The 16,805-nt window shown below is 45.0% G+C and overlaps 2 protein-coding genes across 5 annotated transcripts in view; both read right to left on the bottom strand.

Annotated features, from left to right (window-relative positions):
• Positions 1-1,570: 1,570 nt before the first annotated feature.
• LOC119335514 (LIM domain-containing protein PLIM2b-like) lies at positions 1,571-3,301 on the bottom strand. Its single transcript, XM_037607640.1, has 5 exons — positions 2,966-3,301; positions 2,746-2,845; positions 2,627-2,649; positions 2,342-2,431; positions 1,571-2,080 (listed from the first exon to the last, which is right to left on the bottom strand). Exons 1-5 carry the CDS (start codon positions 3,098-3,100, stop codon positions 1,802-1,804), a joined length of 627 nt encoding a protein of 208 aa, XP_037463537.1. The 5' UTR covers positions 3,101-3,301; the 3' UTR covers positions 1,571-1,801.
• Positions 3,302-4,077: 776 nt separating this feature from the next.
• LOC119335487 (folylpolyglutamate synthase-like) overlaps positions 4,078-16,805 on the bottom strand; it is a 14,001-nt gene continuing 1,273 nt past the window's right edge. Inside the window, exons 4-16 of one of the 4 annotated variants that reach the window (XM_037607610.1) lie at positions 16,275-16,384; positions 16,042-16,102; positions 15,798-15,881; positions 15,297-15,353; positions 14,849-14,909; positions 14,719-14,765; positions 14,460-14,568; positions 14,208-14,356; positions 13,875-14,138; positions 13,694-13,772; positions 5,274-5,429; positions 5,053-5,162; positions 4,078-4,605 (exon numbers count right to left, since the gene is read on the bottom strand). In XM_037607610.1, the coding sequence (XP_037463507.1) occupies positions 4,546-4,605; positions 5,053-5,162; positions 5,274-5,429; positions 13,694-13,772; positions 13,875-14,138; positions 14,208-14,356; positions 14,460-14,568; positions 14,719-14,765; positions 14,849-14,909; positions 15,297-15,353; positions 15,798-15,881; positions 16,042-16,102; positions 16,275-16,384 (1,347 nt within the window). In that variant the 3' untranslated portion in view covers positions 4,078-4,545. Of the gene's footprint in view, positions 4,606-5,052; positions 5,163-5,273; positions 5,430-13,693; positions 13,773-13,874; positions 14,139-14,207; positions 14,373-14,459; positions 14,569-14,718; positions 14,766-14,848; positions 14,910-15,296; positions 15,354-15,797; positions 15,882-16,041; positions 16,103-16,274; positions 16,385-16,805 lie in introns of all 4 variants that reach the window. The other 3 variants (XM_037607616.1, XM_037607623.1, XM_037607630.1) reach the window with 3 other exon arrangements.

The raw sequence follows: 16,805 nt of genomic DNA, 5'->3' as shown, positions 1-16,805 counted from the left end.
AACCTTGACGAATATGTTTATGTGTTAGGCTATAATTAGTGAAGTGCTACGTGTTTGAATCAAACACGTGTAGCGGATAGCCAAAACAAACTACACCGAACTAAAAGGCTAGATAGAAAGGTTATGAGAGGGATGGACCGGGCGGCCAGATCATCTATGGCGCGGTGGTAGAGACATGATGCTAGATATACTATGTCGATTTAGTACACGTGGAGAAGTGTTCATAGTCATGTCTTAAAAATTGTAGGTGATTACTTTGAACCTTGTTAGGTTTCCTCGTGTAATTAGGTACCTCGTATGGCCCACATACGCTTTGGATTTCTAGCAAATGTGGCCAAGATGTACCACAATTTTAGGCAACTGGGAGAGAGTGAAATGTAATGAAAATGCTTTACTGTGCCTTTACCTCGAAGCAGTGTTTTATTAAAATCTTTGTGTGGTATCTTCATCGAGGAGTCACTCTTAGCAAAGCTTATCTTAGTAAGAGGAATTGGTATGGAAGCATGCGTTGTGTGTTTTGTCATCAAGACGGGACAACAAAACACTTGTTTTTTCATTGCAAGTTCGCTCATTCTATATGGTCAGTCATTCAAGTAGCTTCTCGCTTGTATCCTCCACATAGTGTTGCCAATATATTCGGCAATTGCTTACATGGGACTGAATACAGGTTTCGAATTATTCTCAATGCGGGAGCGCTTGCCGTTATTTGGTCGCTTCAGCTATGTAAAAATGATAAGGTTTTTAATGATAAAAATACTTCTCTTATGCAGGTTATCTACAGATGTACCGGTACGCTTCGTTTATGATCGTCTTTACAACGTGTGGAGAATCAAGATCGGTTTTACAGAGGTGTGTACACGATTGGAGGCCACGACGAGGGATATTTGTACCATGGATGACAACATGATCTTTGGATTTGCCCTCCTATGTTTTAGGTGTATACAATCTCCATATGACTACGTGTATTTCGTCTTTATCGGTTTTTAAAAACTTGAATTTGGTTATGGTTGTATGCATCTTAGTTATGCAGAGGTCGGATGTAATGTTTAACCTTTTGAGTAATAAAACATCTTTGTGGGCTCGGGATACCACTGTTCCTCTAGCCATCCAACCACATGTTGGTTCGCCGCTTTTGCTTTTTTGAGGAAAGACACACCGCTGTTTTAGCTTCTCAGGAAACGATCTGAGTTTGTTTTCTCTATAGAAAAAACGTGTCTATCACCCAACATTCTGATGAGGCTAATCTTGGGCAATTTGCCCAGCAATAGCATCCACACAAAACCTGTCTGGTAGATTGGATTTGCCGGTGCGTGCAGCTCTCTTCCTTTTGTGACCTTGGAGGCTGTTTCGTTGTCAATCACACCTGTCTCCTGATTTATGTACGATAAAGGAATATAACACGGGCACGTTACGATAAGAACAGTGGCGACCGGGCGAATTGTCTAGAGTTTGAATTGTCTTCTAATAGTACCATTTATAGAGGAGAAAAAAGAGCAAGAACAGTGTTTGATCAATGCTTCCCTCCCCCTCTTTCGAATATCCTTGGAATTGCAAGACCAAGATAGAAGTATAGAACAAACTTGTGCAAATTCTGCTACCATTCACGAGACGATGGCACGGGCAATGATATACAGAATTCGGGATTGCGATAGCCAAGGCGATAAGATGCATAACAGCCACTGCGTGCCTCTGTGAGATGAGAATAAAGATGGGCAGCAGCAGCAATACACAAGAGCAACATCAGCGTGGGGAACGAACATGTATGTAGGTTCTTGTAACTGTTTACGTGTAGTGTAGTTTCTTATGAGTGCTCCTGGTCCTCAACGGCTTCTGGCGCCTGCTCCTCGACGGCTTCTGGCGCCTGCTCCTCTTCCTTGGCCGCCTCTGGCTCGTCGGCGTTCTTGGCCGAGGCGGGCTTGAGCAGGTTGCTGTAGCTGCCCGTCTCCTTGAACAGCTGCCAGAAGTGGTTCTGGCAGTATAGGATCCCGTTAAGGGAGGCGTAGGAGGCGGTCGTCAGGATGCAGCCGCCGTGAGCGCACTTGAAGCAGGTCTTGTGGTAGGGCTCGCCCTCCAAGGTCATCTGCCAAGGAACTGAAATTATCAGACAGACTTTTGCATATGGAAAACGAGGCAACAGGTGCATGCGTAGTCTGTTGTGTCCAAAGATTACTCATGAAATTTGGGTAGGTTGATCAAGGACTGAAATGATGCAAACACATATATGCATGTGCATTTTATTGCTCTTAAATTTTGTTAGCCAAAAGTTGAGATTTCCCAGTTACCAAAGTTTCCACTGCTTAATCGCGACCGGCTTAATCGTTCAAGAACGGGAATTTATTACCTTCTCCAATGGGTACACAGTCTTCTTGCAGGCAGCACACTTGTCCTGAGTTCCACAGAACACAGAGCCATACTTGTTTGGGGCCTTAGACTGTAGGGAAGAAAACGAATTATGAGCTGCAATCTGTGACAAATTGGGAAATAATGATATTGCTGATTGTACTCTACGAAATACTCGTATTAAATCAGCAGCAAAGGGTAGCCTATCAGGCTGCAATATATATTTTTTCATAATCATTTCACAACAAATATAAGTGTGGCCCACAGAATGGCGAGAAAGCAATACCTGCTCATTATTTGCCTTTGCGCCTGAACAAAAAAAAAAGAACAAGTACAATGTGATGAGATTTCTGCTGTAATTGCAAACAAAACAACAGTGGGAAGAGCAATGCAGGACAAACTTACATGTGGGGAAGTTTTTCTTGAAGCTGCCTGTTTCCTTGAAAAGCTGCTCAAAATGAGTCTTGCAGAAAAGAACTCCATCCATGGAGGAGTAGCTGCACATCTAGAAACAGTGCAGTTCAACGTGAGCTCATGCACATGACATAATTCAGAAGATCACACAGAGCAAAGGGATGTGAGAAACTGATGCATCCGACAGCAAATGTCAAGAAGGGGGCATTACCGAAAGAGTGCCTTTGCAATGGCTGCATTTGAAGCAATACTTGTGGTAGGGAATGCCATCCGCAGTAAGGAGGTCAATGAAATGAACGGTCTTGTCACAAGCCTTGCACTTGTCCTGTGTACCATAGAATGTCATCTTGATATTCTTGGTGATGAAACCTAGCGAAATATGCCACTCAGTTGCTGACAAGAGTTGTCTGGCTCAAGCCTTCTAATGCTATCAAGATAACCTGTCTTCGGCTCTCGATCTGCGACCTAATAGAAGCAGATGAAAGCCAAAGAGAGGTTGGACCCAGAAGCAGTGGAAGGCTTTAAATGAATGCCTGAAACCGGATTTGGGAGAGGCAGAAGAAAAAATAGAAGAGGCTAGGCTCTAACACCAAGCCACAGGAAAAGGTCAGAGATGGGAATAGATGTGCCACGTCACAATGCTAACTTTGGAGATTACTCCTTGCACGGTTCTAATTTGTGGTTATTCTCCTATACAAAGTGTTCAACTATATTTAGTGTCCAAAGATAACTAAATACTAACAATAGTCCAAGACATAGGAAGAAGAATTGCGAAATTAGAAGGCGTTGTTATCTGTCAGTCAAGTTTTTCTTGGACGAAGGTGGTCGATGTTATATCTATTCTTAGTGCACCCAGAAAGACACACATGCATTCTCAATATAACCAGAAAAAACATGCTCGTTTACAGCACATATGATAAATATCAAATAACATGCACTTGAATATACAATGAATAAACGCCAAGACCTTGTTTGGCCTTGAACCCGAACCGCTTTTCAGAAACAAAGAAACGATGCAGCGAAAAGCTCATATAAAAATTCAAGGCGCAAAAAGATAACTCCTAGAATTATCTAAATGAACAGTTAAGTTGCTACTAGCTTTAGTCTATGAACTGGAGAAACAAGAGAAATGAAGGTGAAACATTACCAGTTTGGATTCACATTATGTACATACTCTGTTTTCTCAGAGCCACAAACCAACAAGCAATCAGGATACCTCTGATCTAGCTTCAGTCCCAAGAATTTGTTCTGCAAAAGAGTGACCTGTCAGTCCTGTCTGCTTCAATGCAAAGTAAAGTTACGATGGATGTGCAGGAAAATTACCTGACATAGTCAGTCTATTCTCTATCTTCCAACCAGGAATGCCGGTATGAAGGGTATTCGGATTTGACACAATAATTTTTGAAGAATCGAAGCTTGGAAAACATTGTTATTCCAAGTTTGAAATTTTGCATGGTTATTCATATCATAATATAGTTTGCTGTCTGTACACTCCAAAGCAGAGCGAATATATTTGAACAAAAATGGGCTACAGTGTTGTACAAGCGCCCACATAGGCAGAAACAAAAAATGAGGTAGTACAACATATTTGCGCTTAGTCCACGTCAGAATAAAATGGCCTTCAAGTCTCTCATTCTTCAGCCAGGTAGTTGTATTGTGGATGCCAATCATAAATAACGATAGGCTCCGGTGTATGGTGGTCTAGTAAACAGACACTTCAATCTGAACCTTGTATTCCAACCAAATTTACTTGATAAATCTCGAGACATCACCAACGAGACGCAAGGAGAATCAGATCTTAATCAATCTTAAGACATCACCAACGAGATGAAGGGAGCCAGTAACCAAGACCTGATTCAGTACACAAAAACAAACCTATAAGCATCGAGTAGGAAAGTAGTTGCAACTTGCAAGAGAATAAATACAGATACATAACACATGTTCTTAGTCATGGATTAGCAGAAATGAACAAACATAAAGCAACCCAAAACACCAGTGTAATAAAATGGCAGGTATAAATCATGGAATAGCAGAACCAGATGAAGTAAACAAACAAATGAACGTGAATTGAACAAGTAGAAGAATAATATATGCCAAAAATACAGACAATTACATACATGTGTGAATGAGGGTCAGTAAAGGATAAGTGATAACAGATCCTACAATGCCTAGAGGGGGGTAGCTAGTTATGGATGGCTGGGTGAAATATTCCAGTCATCGCATGACATAATGTAGTACTGCTACGAGACATTTCAGAGAACATCACTGAAAACAATCAAATATGCCCAAAAAAATTACCTGCCATGAAGTAGATTGGTTTTGTTGAGAAGTTTCCCTTAGCCACTTAATTGCTGATGGAAGAGATTCAAAAACTAAACTAGCCCCGCTAGAACTTGTGCCATTTAGACCTGCATTGTTCCCATTGAAGTTCATCAATCATCTTTAACTCAAATGGTCGTGTTGACAGTACAAGTGTACAACCCAGTTTGAGAACTAACTGCAACGAACTTTTAGTATACCTTTCTTGCCGCGAAGCAAGTCTTCCCAGACTGTTTGGAGCGACAATTGCCATGACAAATCAATTTGCTCTCTCCCTGGAGGTGGTGATGCATGCGAACCAAGCTTGTTATATTGCGATTGGTTTGGCACAAATAAGGCCTGATCAAAGTGGAGGCCTGGGCAAAATAACTTATCATTATAGAAGAGCAATGAAAGCATCCACTCAACTTACAGTATGAGTATATTGTTCATTTTGAAAAGTAAGCACAAAGAAAATTAGCCAGTGACTTCAGACAGTCCTCAGCTTGCTGGTAGTTCATTCAACCACACAAGCCATTAAGGAAATACAAGACAGATTATCTACATGCCACGCAAATGAACTGTTAGATGTGTATAGCCCTTTTCGGTTTATCCCCATTGTATAAGGGGTCTCTTGCACTTTACCACACACCTGTATATGTATTGGCCTTTGGCCCTCCTGAGAACACAGTTGCTATTCATCCAACATGGTATCAGATGTTAGGTTCCTCCCGCACGCTGCAACTCCGTGCTAGATCTTCTCCCCCGATTCGCTCCGGCCTGCTCTCTGCCTGATTCCGGTCCGGCTCGCCGTGGGCTCTGCTCGGTCCTCCTCGTCCACCCCTCGCTCCGGATCCGCCAGGGACTCGCTCCCTGGCCTCGATCTGGTTCTCCCGCTGCCGAATCCCGCCCCTGCTTCTCCCGCTTCGCTCAGTCGAGCGTGCGAGCGACCGCGTGGGCCGCCTCCCGCGCCAGGTCGCTGGAGCTCCATCCCCGTGCCCAGATCCGCCGGACCTCACCGCCCCGGTCCCGTTCCGCTTGGTCCTCGCCGAGACCGCCTCGCCGGGGCTCCTGGGCTGTGCCTCCGCTCGGGGGCTGCTCCCGCTCGTGCCTGCTTCCGCTCGGGAGCTCCGCTTGGGCTGCTCCCGCTCGGGGGATCCCGCTTCTGCGCGCCGGCTTCCCCTCGAGCGCGCTTGCCTCCTGCCCGATCCCAAATCGGGGGCGCGCGTGTCCCCTAATCCCGATCCAGTTCTGCATCCGTTGAAAAAAAAGGGGGGCAGAGAGGGATATCTCAGTATGTCATCTTCGGGCTATGTGGCTGTTCCTCGTTGCTCGGTGATCTTCGATGGCACCAACTATGCTGAGTTTGTGGGCTTCATGCGCATCCATATGCGTGGACTTCTTCTGTGGGGTGTTCTGTCTGGCGAGGTCCCTTGTCCGCCATGTCCTGCTCCGCCCGTGCCGCCAGTCCTTGCTGCTGATGCTTCTCAGGCTGACCGGGATGCCGCCAAGGCCCTAGATGATGCTGCGGTGGATGCTTATGATCAGCAGGTATCCGCTTATTCAGATGCTCTCTCTGTGTACCGTGATGACCTGTCTGCTTACACTCAGTGGTGCAATGATGATGCTCGGGCTGCTGCCGTTCTCACTGCGAGTGTCCTCCCTCAGTTCGCGTCAGAATTCATGGGCCTCGGTACTGTTGCAGCGATGTGGTCATACCTCTGTCAGCGCTATCAGCCCTCTGGGGATGCTCTCTACCTCTCTGTGGTGCGTCAGGAGCATGCTCTCCAGCAGGGTGATTTGTCTGTTGATGAGTTCTATTCCCAGTGCTCTGCCATCTGGCGTCAGCTTGACCCTCTTCGGACAGTTGTTTGTGGCACCTGTCGTTGCTGTCAGACTACTCGGTCTGATCTGGAGTTTCAGCGGGTCCATGAGTTCTTATCCCGTCTCCACTCAGAGTTTGAGCCGCGACGTGCTCACTTGCTTGCTCGTGGCCGTGTTCCTATCTCGGAGGTGCTTGCTGAGCTTCGTGCTGAAGAGACCCGCCTTCGCTCTGCTGGTTTGCTGGTGATCCCGTCTGTGTTGGCTGCTCGGGCTCCTGTGTCGTCTGCTCGGCTCACCGCTCCACCGCTCCTCCCCACACCTTCAGGGGGGGTGAGTCGCCCTGCGTACACTGAGAGGGGCCGGTCGCGCCGTGACACCTTCTGTGGTTACTGCTCTCGGCCCGGTCACCCAGAGTCTAATTGTCGTGAGAAGAAGCGAGACCAGCGCCGCTCCTCTTCCAGTGGGACTCCTGGATCTTCCTCGACTCGGTCACTCACTGACCAGGACATTGTTCGCCTCAAGCGCCTCCTTGCTTCCTCAGGCTCTACGTCGACTGGTTCAGCTGCTGTTGTGACTGCAGCCCCTTCTCCACCACCGCCGGCATCTACACAGTCAGGTACATCTTCGTGGGTTTTGGATTCTGGAGCCTCCTTCCACATGTCTTCTGATTCTTCTATGTTGTCTTCTCTCCGACCTCTTGATTTGCCTGTCAATGTTCTTACCGCCGATGGCACACCTCTTCCTGTTGCTAGTCGTGGTATTCTTTCCACTCCATCTTTTTCTGTTCCGAGTGTTTCACATGTTCCTCGCCTTACCATGAATCTTTTTTCTGCTGCCCAACTTACTGATTCTGGTTGTCGTGTCATTCTTGACACCGACTCTTGCTCCATTCAGGATCGTCGCACCAAAGCTTTGGTTGGTGCTGGCCCCCGGCGCCGTGAGTCAGAGGGCCTTTGGGAAGTTGACTGGCTTTGTGTTCCTTCCGCTGCCACCACCTCTGCCAGCTCCCATGCTCTTGCTGCCTCTTCGTCTGCGTCCTTCCAGCAGTGGCATCATCGACTTGGCCACATCTGTGGCTCTCGTTTATCTTCCTTAGTGCGTCAGGGTCTCTTAGGGTCTGTATCTGGAGATGTCTCCTTACATTGTAATGGTTGCAGACTTGGCAAACAGACTCAGTTATCTTATCCTACTAGTGAGTCAGTATCTCAGCATCCGTTTGACTTAGTTCATTCTGATGTCTGGGGTCCTGCTCCCTTTGATTCGAAAGGTGGTCATCGCTACTATGTTTGTTTATTGATGATTTCTCTCGCTACACTTGGCTCTACTTCATGAAATCTCGTAGCGAAGTTCTCTCTATATACAAACGTTTTGCTGCCATGGTTCACACCCAGTTTGCCACGCCCATTCGTACTTTTCGTGCTGACTCTGCTGGGGAGTATACCTCTCAGCTGTTGCGTGGTTTTCTAGCGGAACAGGGTACTCTTGCCCAGTTCTCATGTCCTGGGGCTCATGCTCAGAATGGCGTTGCCGAACGCAAGCATCGTCATTTGCTTGAGACGGCTCGTGCGCTAACGATTGCTGCTTCCCTTCCACCCCATTTTTGGGTTGAGGCTGTTTCTGCATCCACCTATCTCATCAACATTCAGCCATCGACTGCTCTTCAGGGTGGTATTCCTATGGAGTGTCTCACTAGTCGCTCTCCCGACTACTCAGCTCTTCGTATGTTTGGATGTGTATGCTATGTTCTTCTTGCCCCCCGAGAACGCACCAAACTAACTGCCCAGTCGGTTGAGTGTCTTCCTTGGCTACAGCGATGAGCACAAGGGCTATCGATGTTGGGATCCTGTAGGTCGTCGCTTGCGCATCTCGCGTGATGTGACCTTTGATGAGTCTCGTTCCTACTACCCACGTTCTTCTTCCTCGAGTTTCTCTGTCGATGACCTTGCTTTCCTTCTCCTTCCCGATACACCCCGCTACGTGCCTCCTGTGTCATCTCTTCCTCTAGCACCTCTCCTCCCCACTCCCTCACCACTGACCCCATCCTCTCCCTCACCACCGACCCCATCCTCTCCATCCTCCTCCTCCACCTCTCCACCATCATCTTCAGTTCGTCGCCCTCTCTCACCGTTTCCTCTCCACTATACTCGTCGCCCTCATATTGAGGATGTCTCCCCTGATGAGCCTTCCACCTCTGGTGCTCCTCCCTCCACATCTCCCCCGGTTCATAATCTTCGTGCTCGACCTCGCCCCTCTCCTGATCGCTACTCCCCTGATCGGTATGGTCTCTCTGCCATTGCTGAGCCCACTTCCTATCGGACAGCCATGACTCAGCCTGAGTGGCAGCTTGCGATGGCCGAAGAGCTTGCTGCCCTTGAGCGCTCTAGCACTTGGGATCTGGTTCCTCTCCCTTCCGGCGTTCGTCCCATCACCTGCAAGTGGGTCTACAAGGTTAAGACTCGCTCCGATGGTTCTCTTGAGCGCCACAAAGCTCGCCTTGTAGCCCGTGGTTTCCAACAGGAGCAGGGACGCGATTATGATGAGACATTCGCTCCTGTGGCCCACATGACCACTGTTCGCACTCTTCTTGCTGTAGCTTCTGTTCGTCAGTGGTCTATCTCTCAACTTGATGTTCAGAATGCTTTTCTCAATGGCGAGTTGCGTGAGGAGGTTTATATGCAGCCACCGCAGGGGTACTATGCTCCTGATGGTATGGTCTGTAGACTTCGCCGCTCTCTATATGGTCTCAAACAGGCCCCTCGCGCCTGGTTTGAGCGCTTCGCCTCTGTGGTGACCGCCGCTGGTTTCTTGCCCAGTGACCATGATCCCGCTCTGTTTGTTCACACGTCTCCTCGTGGTCGGACTCTTCTCCTTCTCTATGTTGATGACATGATCATCACTGGTGACGACACTGACTACATCGCCTTTGTTAAGGCTCGTCTTCGCGACCAGTTTCTTATGACTGATCTTGGTCCACTTCGCAATTTTCTTGGGATTGAGATCTCCTCGACCTCTGATGGCTTCTACATCTCCCAAGAAAAATATATTCAGGATCTTCTTGCTCGCGCTGCTCTTGGTGATGAGCGCACGGTTGTGACTCCTATGGAGCTCAACGTTCAGCTTCGTGCCACCGATGGTGCCCCTCTTCCTAATCCCACTCGCTATCGTCATCTTGTTGGCAGTCTTGTCTATCTTGTTGTTACTCGTCCTGACATCTCCTATCCTGTCCACATCCTGAGTCAGTTTGTTTCAGCCCCCACCTCTGTCCACTATAGTCATCTCCTCCGTGTTCTACGATATCTTCGTGGCACGATCTCTCAGCGCCTTTTCTTTCCCCGCTCCAGCTCTCTTGAGCTCCAGGCCTACTCTGATGCTACCTGGGCTAGTGATCCCTCGGATCGACGCTCGCTGTCTGCTTATTGTGTCTTTCTTGGTGGCTCTCTTATTGCCTGGAAGACAAAGAAGCAGACTGCAGTTTCTCGCTCGAGTACCGAGGCTGAGTTGCAAGCCATGGCTATGTTGACGGCTGAGGTGATCTGGTTACGGTGGTTACTTGAGGACTTTGGTGTGTCTGCTACTACATCGACTCCTTTATTGTCAGACAGTACCGGCGCTATCAGCATTGCGCGTGATCCGGTGAAGCATGAGCTCACCAAGCACATCGGTGTGGATGCCCACTTTGTGCGTGCTGCTGTGCAGGATCAGACTCTCGCCCTTCACTATGTGCCCTCTGAGTTACAGTTGGCAGACTTCTTCACGAAGGCCCAGACTCGAGCGCAGCATAGTTTTCTTCTCTCCAAACTCCGTGTTGTTGACCCACCATGAGTTTGAGGGGGGGTGTTAGATGTGTATAGCCCTTTTCGGTTTATCCCCATTGTATAAGGGGTCTCTTGCACTTTACCACACACCTGTATATGTATTGGCCTTTGGCCCTCCTGAGAACACAGTTGCTATTCATCCAACAACTTCTCTTTGACGTTAAAAGCGGGGACTCTGCCCATTTCATTAACTGAGAAAAACAAGGAGTACAAGCTTATTTACAAAAGCCATAGCTAAAATAAAAAAGCAAAAAGTAAAAGTGAACAATTGCAATTTGTTTCCTCCAAACATGCTGAGTCTATATCTATGTCTATACCTACTAATAGAGCAAGGTGATATTCTTGGTTTCGTTCCGTCATTAATATTTATAAAAAAGACCCTGTATTTTTTTAACCAACCCGCACTCCGTCATGAATATGTGAGCCTTGTGAAAAGAGTAGCTACGGCTGGGGGGTCATACGGCAAAAAATCGTGCACCTAGCCCGGTCTTCGCTGCGCTACTGGGCCACAGATGGGCCTTTTCGTATGGACCGTCCACGCAAAAAAAATTGCCGCGCTGGGGGATCAAACTCGTGACTTGAAGTATACGAGTCGCAAGACATCTGCACCAACCAACTCGGTCGTTCATATTTACTGTTAATAATACCACGTCACTCCTGAAGACACATAAGGGCCAGTTTATATAGGATTGCAAATTCATATCAGCAAGACGCCTTGACAACAACAGGGAGGACGGACGAGATGAATCATGGGCTGTCGAGGGTATATATATAAAAGAAGGATACATAGATTCTGATCGTTAAACTGAAATTGTGGGCTGTCGTGTGGGGCTATTAAAAAGGAAAGGTGTGCATCTAAGGAAACGGAACGGAATTTGTGGGCTGTGTCTTGGGGCTCTTAAAAAGGGAAATGATTTAATGTCATGAAATGTGGACGGACTGCAAGGAAAATATTCCATAGGATGGACGTGCGTCCACACTCAAACCAACTTTGTGGAAACTGATGAATTTCAGTATTGTGAGCACGAACAGGGACGTGATGTGCCCAGGATTTGAACCAGACTAACTGGCCTGAACAGGATTCCAATTTCAGCATACAAAAAGTTTGTGTCCTGTTCCTCTAGCAAGGCGAGAAATGAGCCAGCGATTAGGCGGCCCATCTGAGAGCAACTGGGATCTCCACTGTCCATCAGCGAGGCAAGTAACAACCCAGCGATCACTGGTGGCTAATTAAAGGAAGGGGGCAATTAAAAGAAGGAAAGAAATTTATGAAGATTAAAGGCATCACTGTATGCGGCTAATTGTTTTTGGCTAATTGTGCAGCCCGACGCGGTACACGCCCGGCAGATGCCAGACTCAGACATGGCAAACAGAGAATGTAAATAATAAGGATTGTTTGGTAAACTGATTTGGCAGTCCCTCTTATAAATCCAAACAGAAATCAGAATGCAGAAATGGGATAGAACAGAAAAATAGAAGAAGAAGAAAGCTCATGGGAAATATAACTGAAATATCTTCTTTATTCTTTTTTCATATGGGTGTCTTATTTTAAGGGGAGAGTTGAGAACTGGGTGGCGATCCATTTGTTAATTAGAACCTAGAATTGTATGATTCTTAAATCTATTCCACATACAGGCTAAATATTCATGGTTTTGAGTTGAAGGAAAGAGGGAAAGATTCATGAATCTGACATTTAATACTTTAAGTAGCGCTCATATGGTACATGTAGAGAAATATATCGAAAATCCAAATCTGAGCCCGAGCTCATCTGCACCTGCGCTCACCAAAAAAATCAAAATAAATACTAAAAAAATTCAAAAAATTCCAAAAAAAATTGGGGTGGTGGACAATTTGATGCGTGAGGTGCGCCCCAATTTTCAAAACATTTGGACTTATGTGCAGCTCTCAGCAAAACAGTATATGAACAGTACACATTTTTACAGACCTCCGATTTGTCTTTTTTGCTGAGAGCTGCACATAAGTCCAAATGTTTTGAAAATTGGGGCGCACCTCACGCATCAAATTGTCCACCACCTCAATTTTTTTCGGAATTTTTTGAATTTTTCTGAATTTTTTACGAATTTTTTTTTGAACGGGTGCAGATGCACCCGGGCACCGAAACGCCGCACTCAAAATATATTTGTTACATTAGATAGATACATTTTTTGTATTTGGTTCAACTATAGTCTGAGACTGGTTTGATCAACCCGCAACCTGGCGTCCGTTTGAGTGGGGCAACAATGACATATTAGCCAATGGAGTGATGAGTAATTTTATCATAATTGATTAGTTCAGTTTTTTCAGTTTGATTAAATTATTGGGCATATCGTTCATCTCATTTAGAAGCATGTACATGTGGATATGGTACAATTCTATTATGCAAATCAACTGCACTTCGGGTTTAGTCGTACATATGATTTTCTGTTTCACCATTTGATCGCACTCTCCTTAAATACCGGGCAAGTCGTGTGAGTTGTCAAAAGAAGGTGTTACCAATTCCCAGGTAATCATGATGCTATTTAAGATGTTTAGTTAAACATCATCCTGTGCTGCGACTTTATTCCATGTTTTTTTTATTCTGCCGCGGATCAAATGACGGAGTAAACGAGGAGCAGGCTACCGTTAACAAAAAGTGAGGTGAATTACGGTGGTAATCCGAGCAAGGACACGACGGATAATAATATATACAACATCCTGAGAGGTTGAAAGGAGCGGCTGGTGTCCGAGCTGCAAAAGGGTCCAAAGACATGAGCATCGAGTTTTGCAACACAGGAAAGCGGCCATAGAAAAGGAAGATGAGTGGCGACATGGGAGATGAGTGTCATGTTAAAATAGAGTATGTGAAGGTCAGGAGGGGGATCGTCAATGCTAATTTGTTTATAGATATATGATTTTTCCTCTCGTTGCAACGCACGGGCATGTTTGCTAGTAACTACAAAATGAAATAGTTGCATTGTTCAAGATCATTATTGATACATCAGCAAAGAATTATGTTGACGTACCTTTCTGAGCACATGTATCTAGAAGACGTGGAAGCAATATCTGAGGATCTCTTACTGACATGCAATTGAACAGGAGAATCTGAAAGCATCCCACAAGAGTGTGTGTGTGAGAGAGAGAGAGAGAGAGACCATTTAAACATTGCTTTAATCCGAAAGGCTGCCACTGCAAGGCATAGCATACCTTCTTAGAATTGATACCACTACGAGGCTGCTCCAAAGGACCTGGTTGTGCTGTATCCTTTTTCGTAACATGGGAAAACCACTTTGCGCATATTTCCATACTTTCTGGGCTATGTGCCCCGTCCAAATAGAAAACTAAGGGACAACTGGCGTCCTTACATTCTGAGCTCACTTGTAGATCTGGGACAATCTGTGCTCGGCCTTGTAAACAAGCAATTGATAGCCCTTTGATGAACTGATCTGGTAAGGTGCCCTGCACTCCATGCTAACATGATAACTGATCCTAACATATCCTTTTGCGGAAAATAAATAAATGCCAGTTTGGAGTACTTACATGATCTTTGACATGTATTATGTCCAAATGTCCTTGCCTCTCAAGCCAGGTATTAGCCAATGCAACTGCAAGGCCTGCATTCATGTACTGGTGCTCACCATGCAGCCCAAGAGGTTGATCTTCTAATTGCCGTGGGTCCAAAGGTGGAACTATTCGGATAGAAACCTTTAATGAATTTAAGTTTCATAAATTAACTGGACCAAACTATAGCCATGCTCATTGCAATCAGAATGTGGCAGGCAGAGAGGCGACCAAAAAATGTGTGGCACGGAATATAACATACACCCAATTCAGAAGCTCTCTGCTTCAGTACAGACATTGCCTCCTCTGGTTGTGGAACTGTATAGGCTGGAACTCCCTTCTGTGTTTTGATAAAAAAAAAAGTCATGCAGGTACAAAACAACAGTCAAATTTAGTTACAGAAGTTGTCAGCTGAAGGAGATAGGAGCAAAGCAAACATGTTACATTCTCCTAAAAAATATGTTAAGGAAAAAAATAGGTCGAGAGAAACCTTCACTATTCCAGCCTTCTCCCCAGCAATTTCTACAAGTGAATTTCCTGCTCAAGCATTGGCAACATGAATGAAACCAGTTTACTACAGATGCAAAGGATTTCTTTTTTCATTCAGTTTCATGACTAACCAAGAATTTCCATGTGATCGTATCCGAGGGAAGATATCCCACAAACTACAGGTGCTTTTACCTGCAAAAGTTTCAATTTTCACAGTAGTTATGCTCTACAGTCTTTTAAGTCAAGATGTTGACGGTGATCTCAACGGGCTAAAATAGGAAGAAAGATAAGCTTAGTATGCATTCCAGACAGATTCTAGATATCTTACAGGTGAACTTAGGTTAAACGAACTACATGACTGTCATTCTGCTATAGTTTGCACTGTGATCTCCGACCAGCCTTTTTGCAGCTAAAGTACATATGCAAGTTTAGTATTAAAATCAGAATCAAAGTGAAGTATTAAAAGGACCACATGTGCTGGTGTATGAGCTTTCTTTTTGGTTGGCGATCATGTCATACAGACACTTCATATTAATGTGGATTATTTAACTACAAAATGATCATAGAAATGTCACAAACCACATTTGTTGCATCATATTTCCCTCCCAAACCGACCTCCAGCACAGCTACATCCACCTGCTTAAACACACAACACACAAAATGAGTACGTTCTAGGAAACCATCATAAATGCAGTTCGGAAAATCGAGAAGTATACCACAGGCTCATCTACCTAGAAAATCATAATGCCTTTGAATAAACCTACCTGACAACTGACCCTTTCACAGTTCAAATTACCAGTCATATGACATCTGTCAGTAACATAGGCTACAGACAGTTCGAGTGAAGATGAAAATTATATGGAGGTGGGTACTGGCAGCCTTTTTACAGACAATAAAGACATTTTCTTTCATAAACGTACAAATAATCTGATACACAATGAGCCAATGTCCACAATATCTAGCCTTTAGATGGGGAAAGTCTTCAAAATTCACATATAAGAAAAGGCTCAAACATGTATTATTTAGATTCATGACAAGAGTGAAAGCTTGTCGAACAATAAGTATTCGAAAAGTATTAACCTGCTCATCTGAAAAAATCTTGAATGCTAGCAGCGCAAGGAACCTAAAGTAGGCTGGCATTGGAATATCATCACCAGTTTTGACCTGAAACGTAAACCAAATTCACCACATTAATGGGTGTTTTAAGGAAAGTATTAAAGTTCACGAAAAGAAATGATGCAGATTCCACCGGTATTTATATAGTCCCACTTCAACATGATACAGCCGCAATGGCATCATATGAAACAAAACAGGTGATATTTACCTTCAATTTGTTCCAGCACCACCAGAAATACCTAATAAACTTTTCTTCTGAAATGTCCAGCCTGTAGCCTCACCAGAAAAAAGGGTAATAGGTAAGTACAATGATGCATAGTGATAGGACAAATTAAATAAGTCACTCAACAATAGTAATTCCCTCAAGTCTAATTATAATGAGAAGCAACTAAAGATTTTCATTTAAAACAAAATGTAGCATCACAGCAAAGAGAGAAGTACCCATCAAGTCGAAACCGCTCACGGACATCGATCAAGTGTGGAGAGGTGAAAAGTCCAGTGCGGAAACCACATGATCGAAGAATTGACTCGGCAAATGTGCATGTTGAACCCTGATGGATATAAAAAGCCCAGAGAAGTTAACAGTCGCTCTGCTGCAAAATTTTCTTTGCAAGAATATCACAAAGGATTGACTCAGTAACAGTAAGTGTGCACAGAAACAATCAGAAAGTGCTATAGTCTGTTTATATTGTTAGATATCGCTAGGTCATAAACCATTATCATCACAAACAACTCGAAACACGACACAGACTACAAAATTACAAACACTTCATTAAAATAAGCAAGGCCTCAGGTAAAGGCTACTTCAGCAATTATGTTAGTTTCTAAAGTAAACTGCTTGATGCCAACTTGTATTACTCCGTGTTTCACGCCAGATGAAGACACACATAAAAACAAAGGCAATCCGATGTTTTATTTTCCTTTTCTTTTTGGCAAAACGGTAGGAGCGTCATCCTTCATTCAGAGGAACAA

This window comes from Triticum dicoccoides, chromosome 1B (assembly GCF_002162155.2).
Source record: "Triticum dicoccoides isolate Atlit2015 ecotype Zavitan chromosome 1B, WEW_v2.0, whole genome shotgun sequence".
NCBI lineage: Eukaryota > Viridiplantae > Streptophyta > Magnoliopsida > Poales > Poaceae > Triticum > Triticum dicoccoides.
The sequence above is the reverse complement of the archived record's forward strand: the minus strand, read 5'-3'. Positions and strand labels throughout refer to the sequence as shown.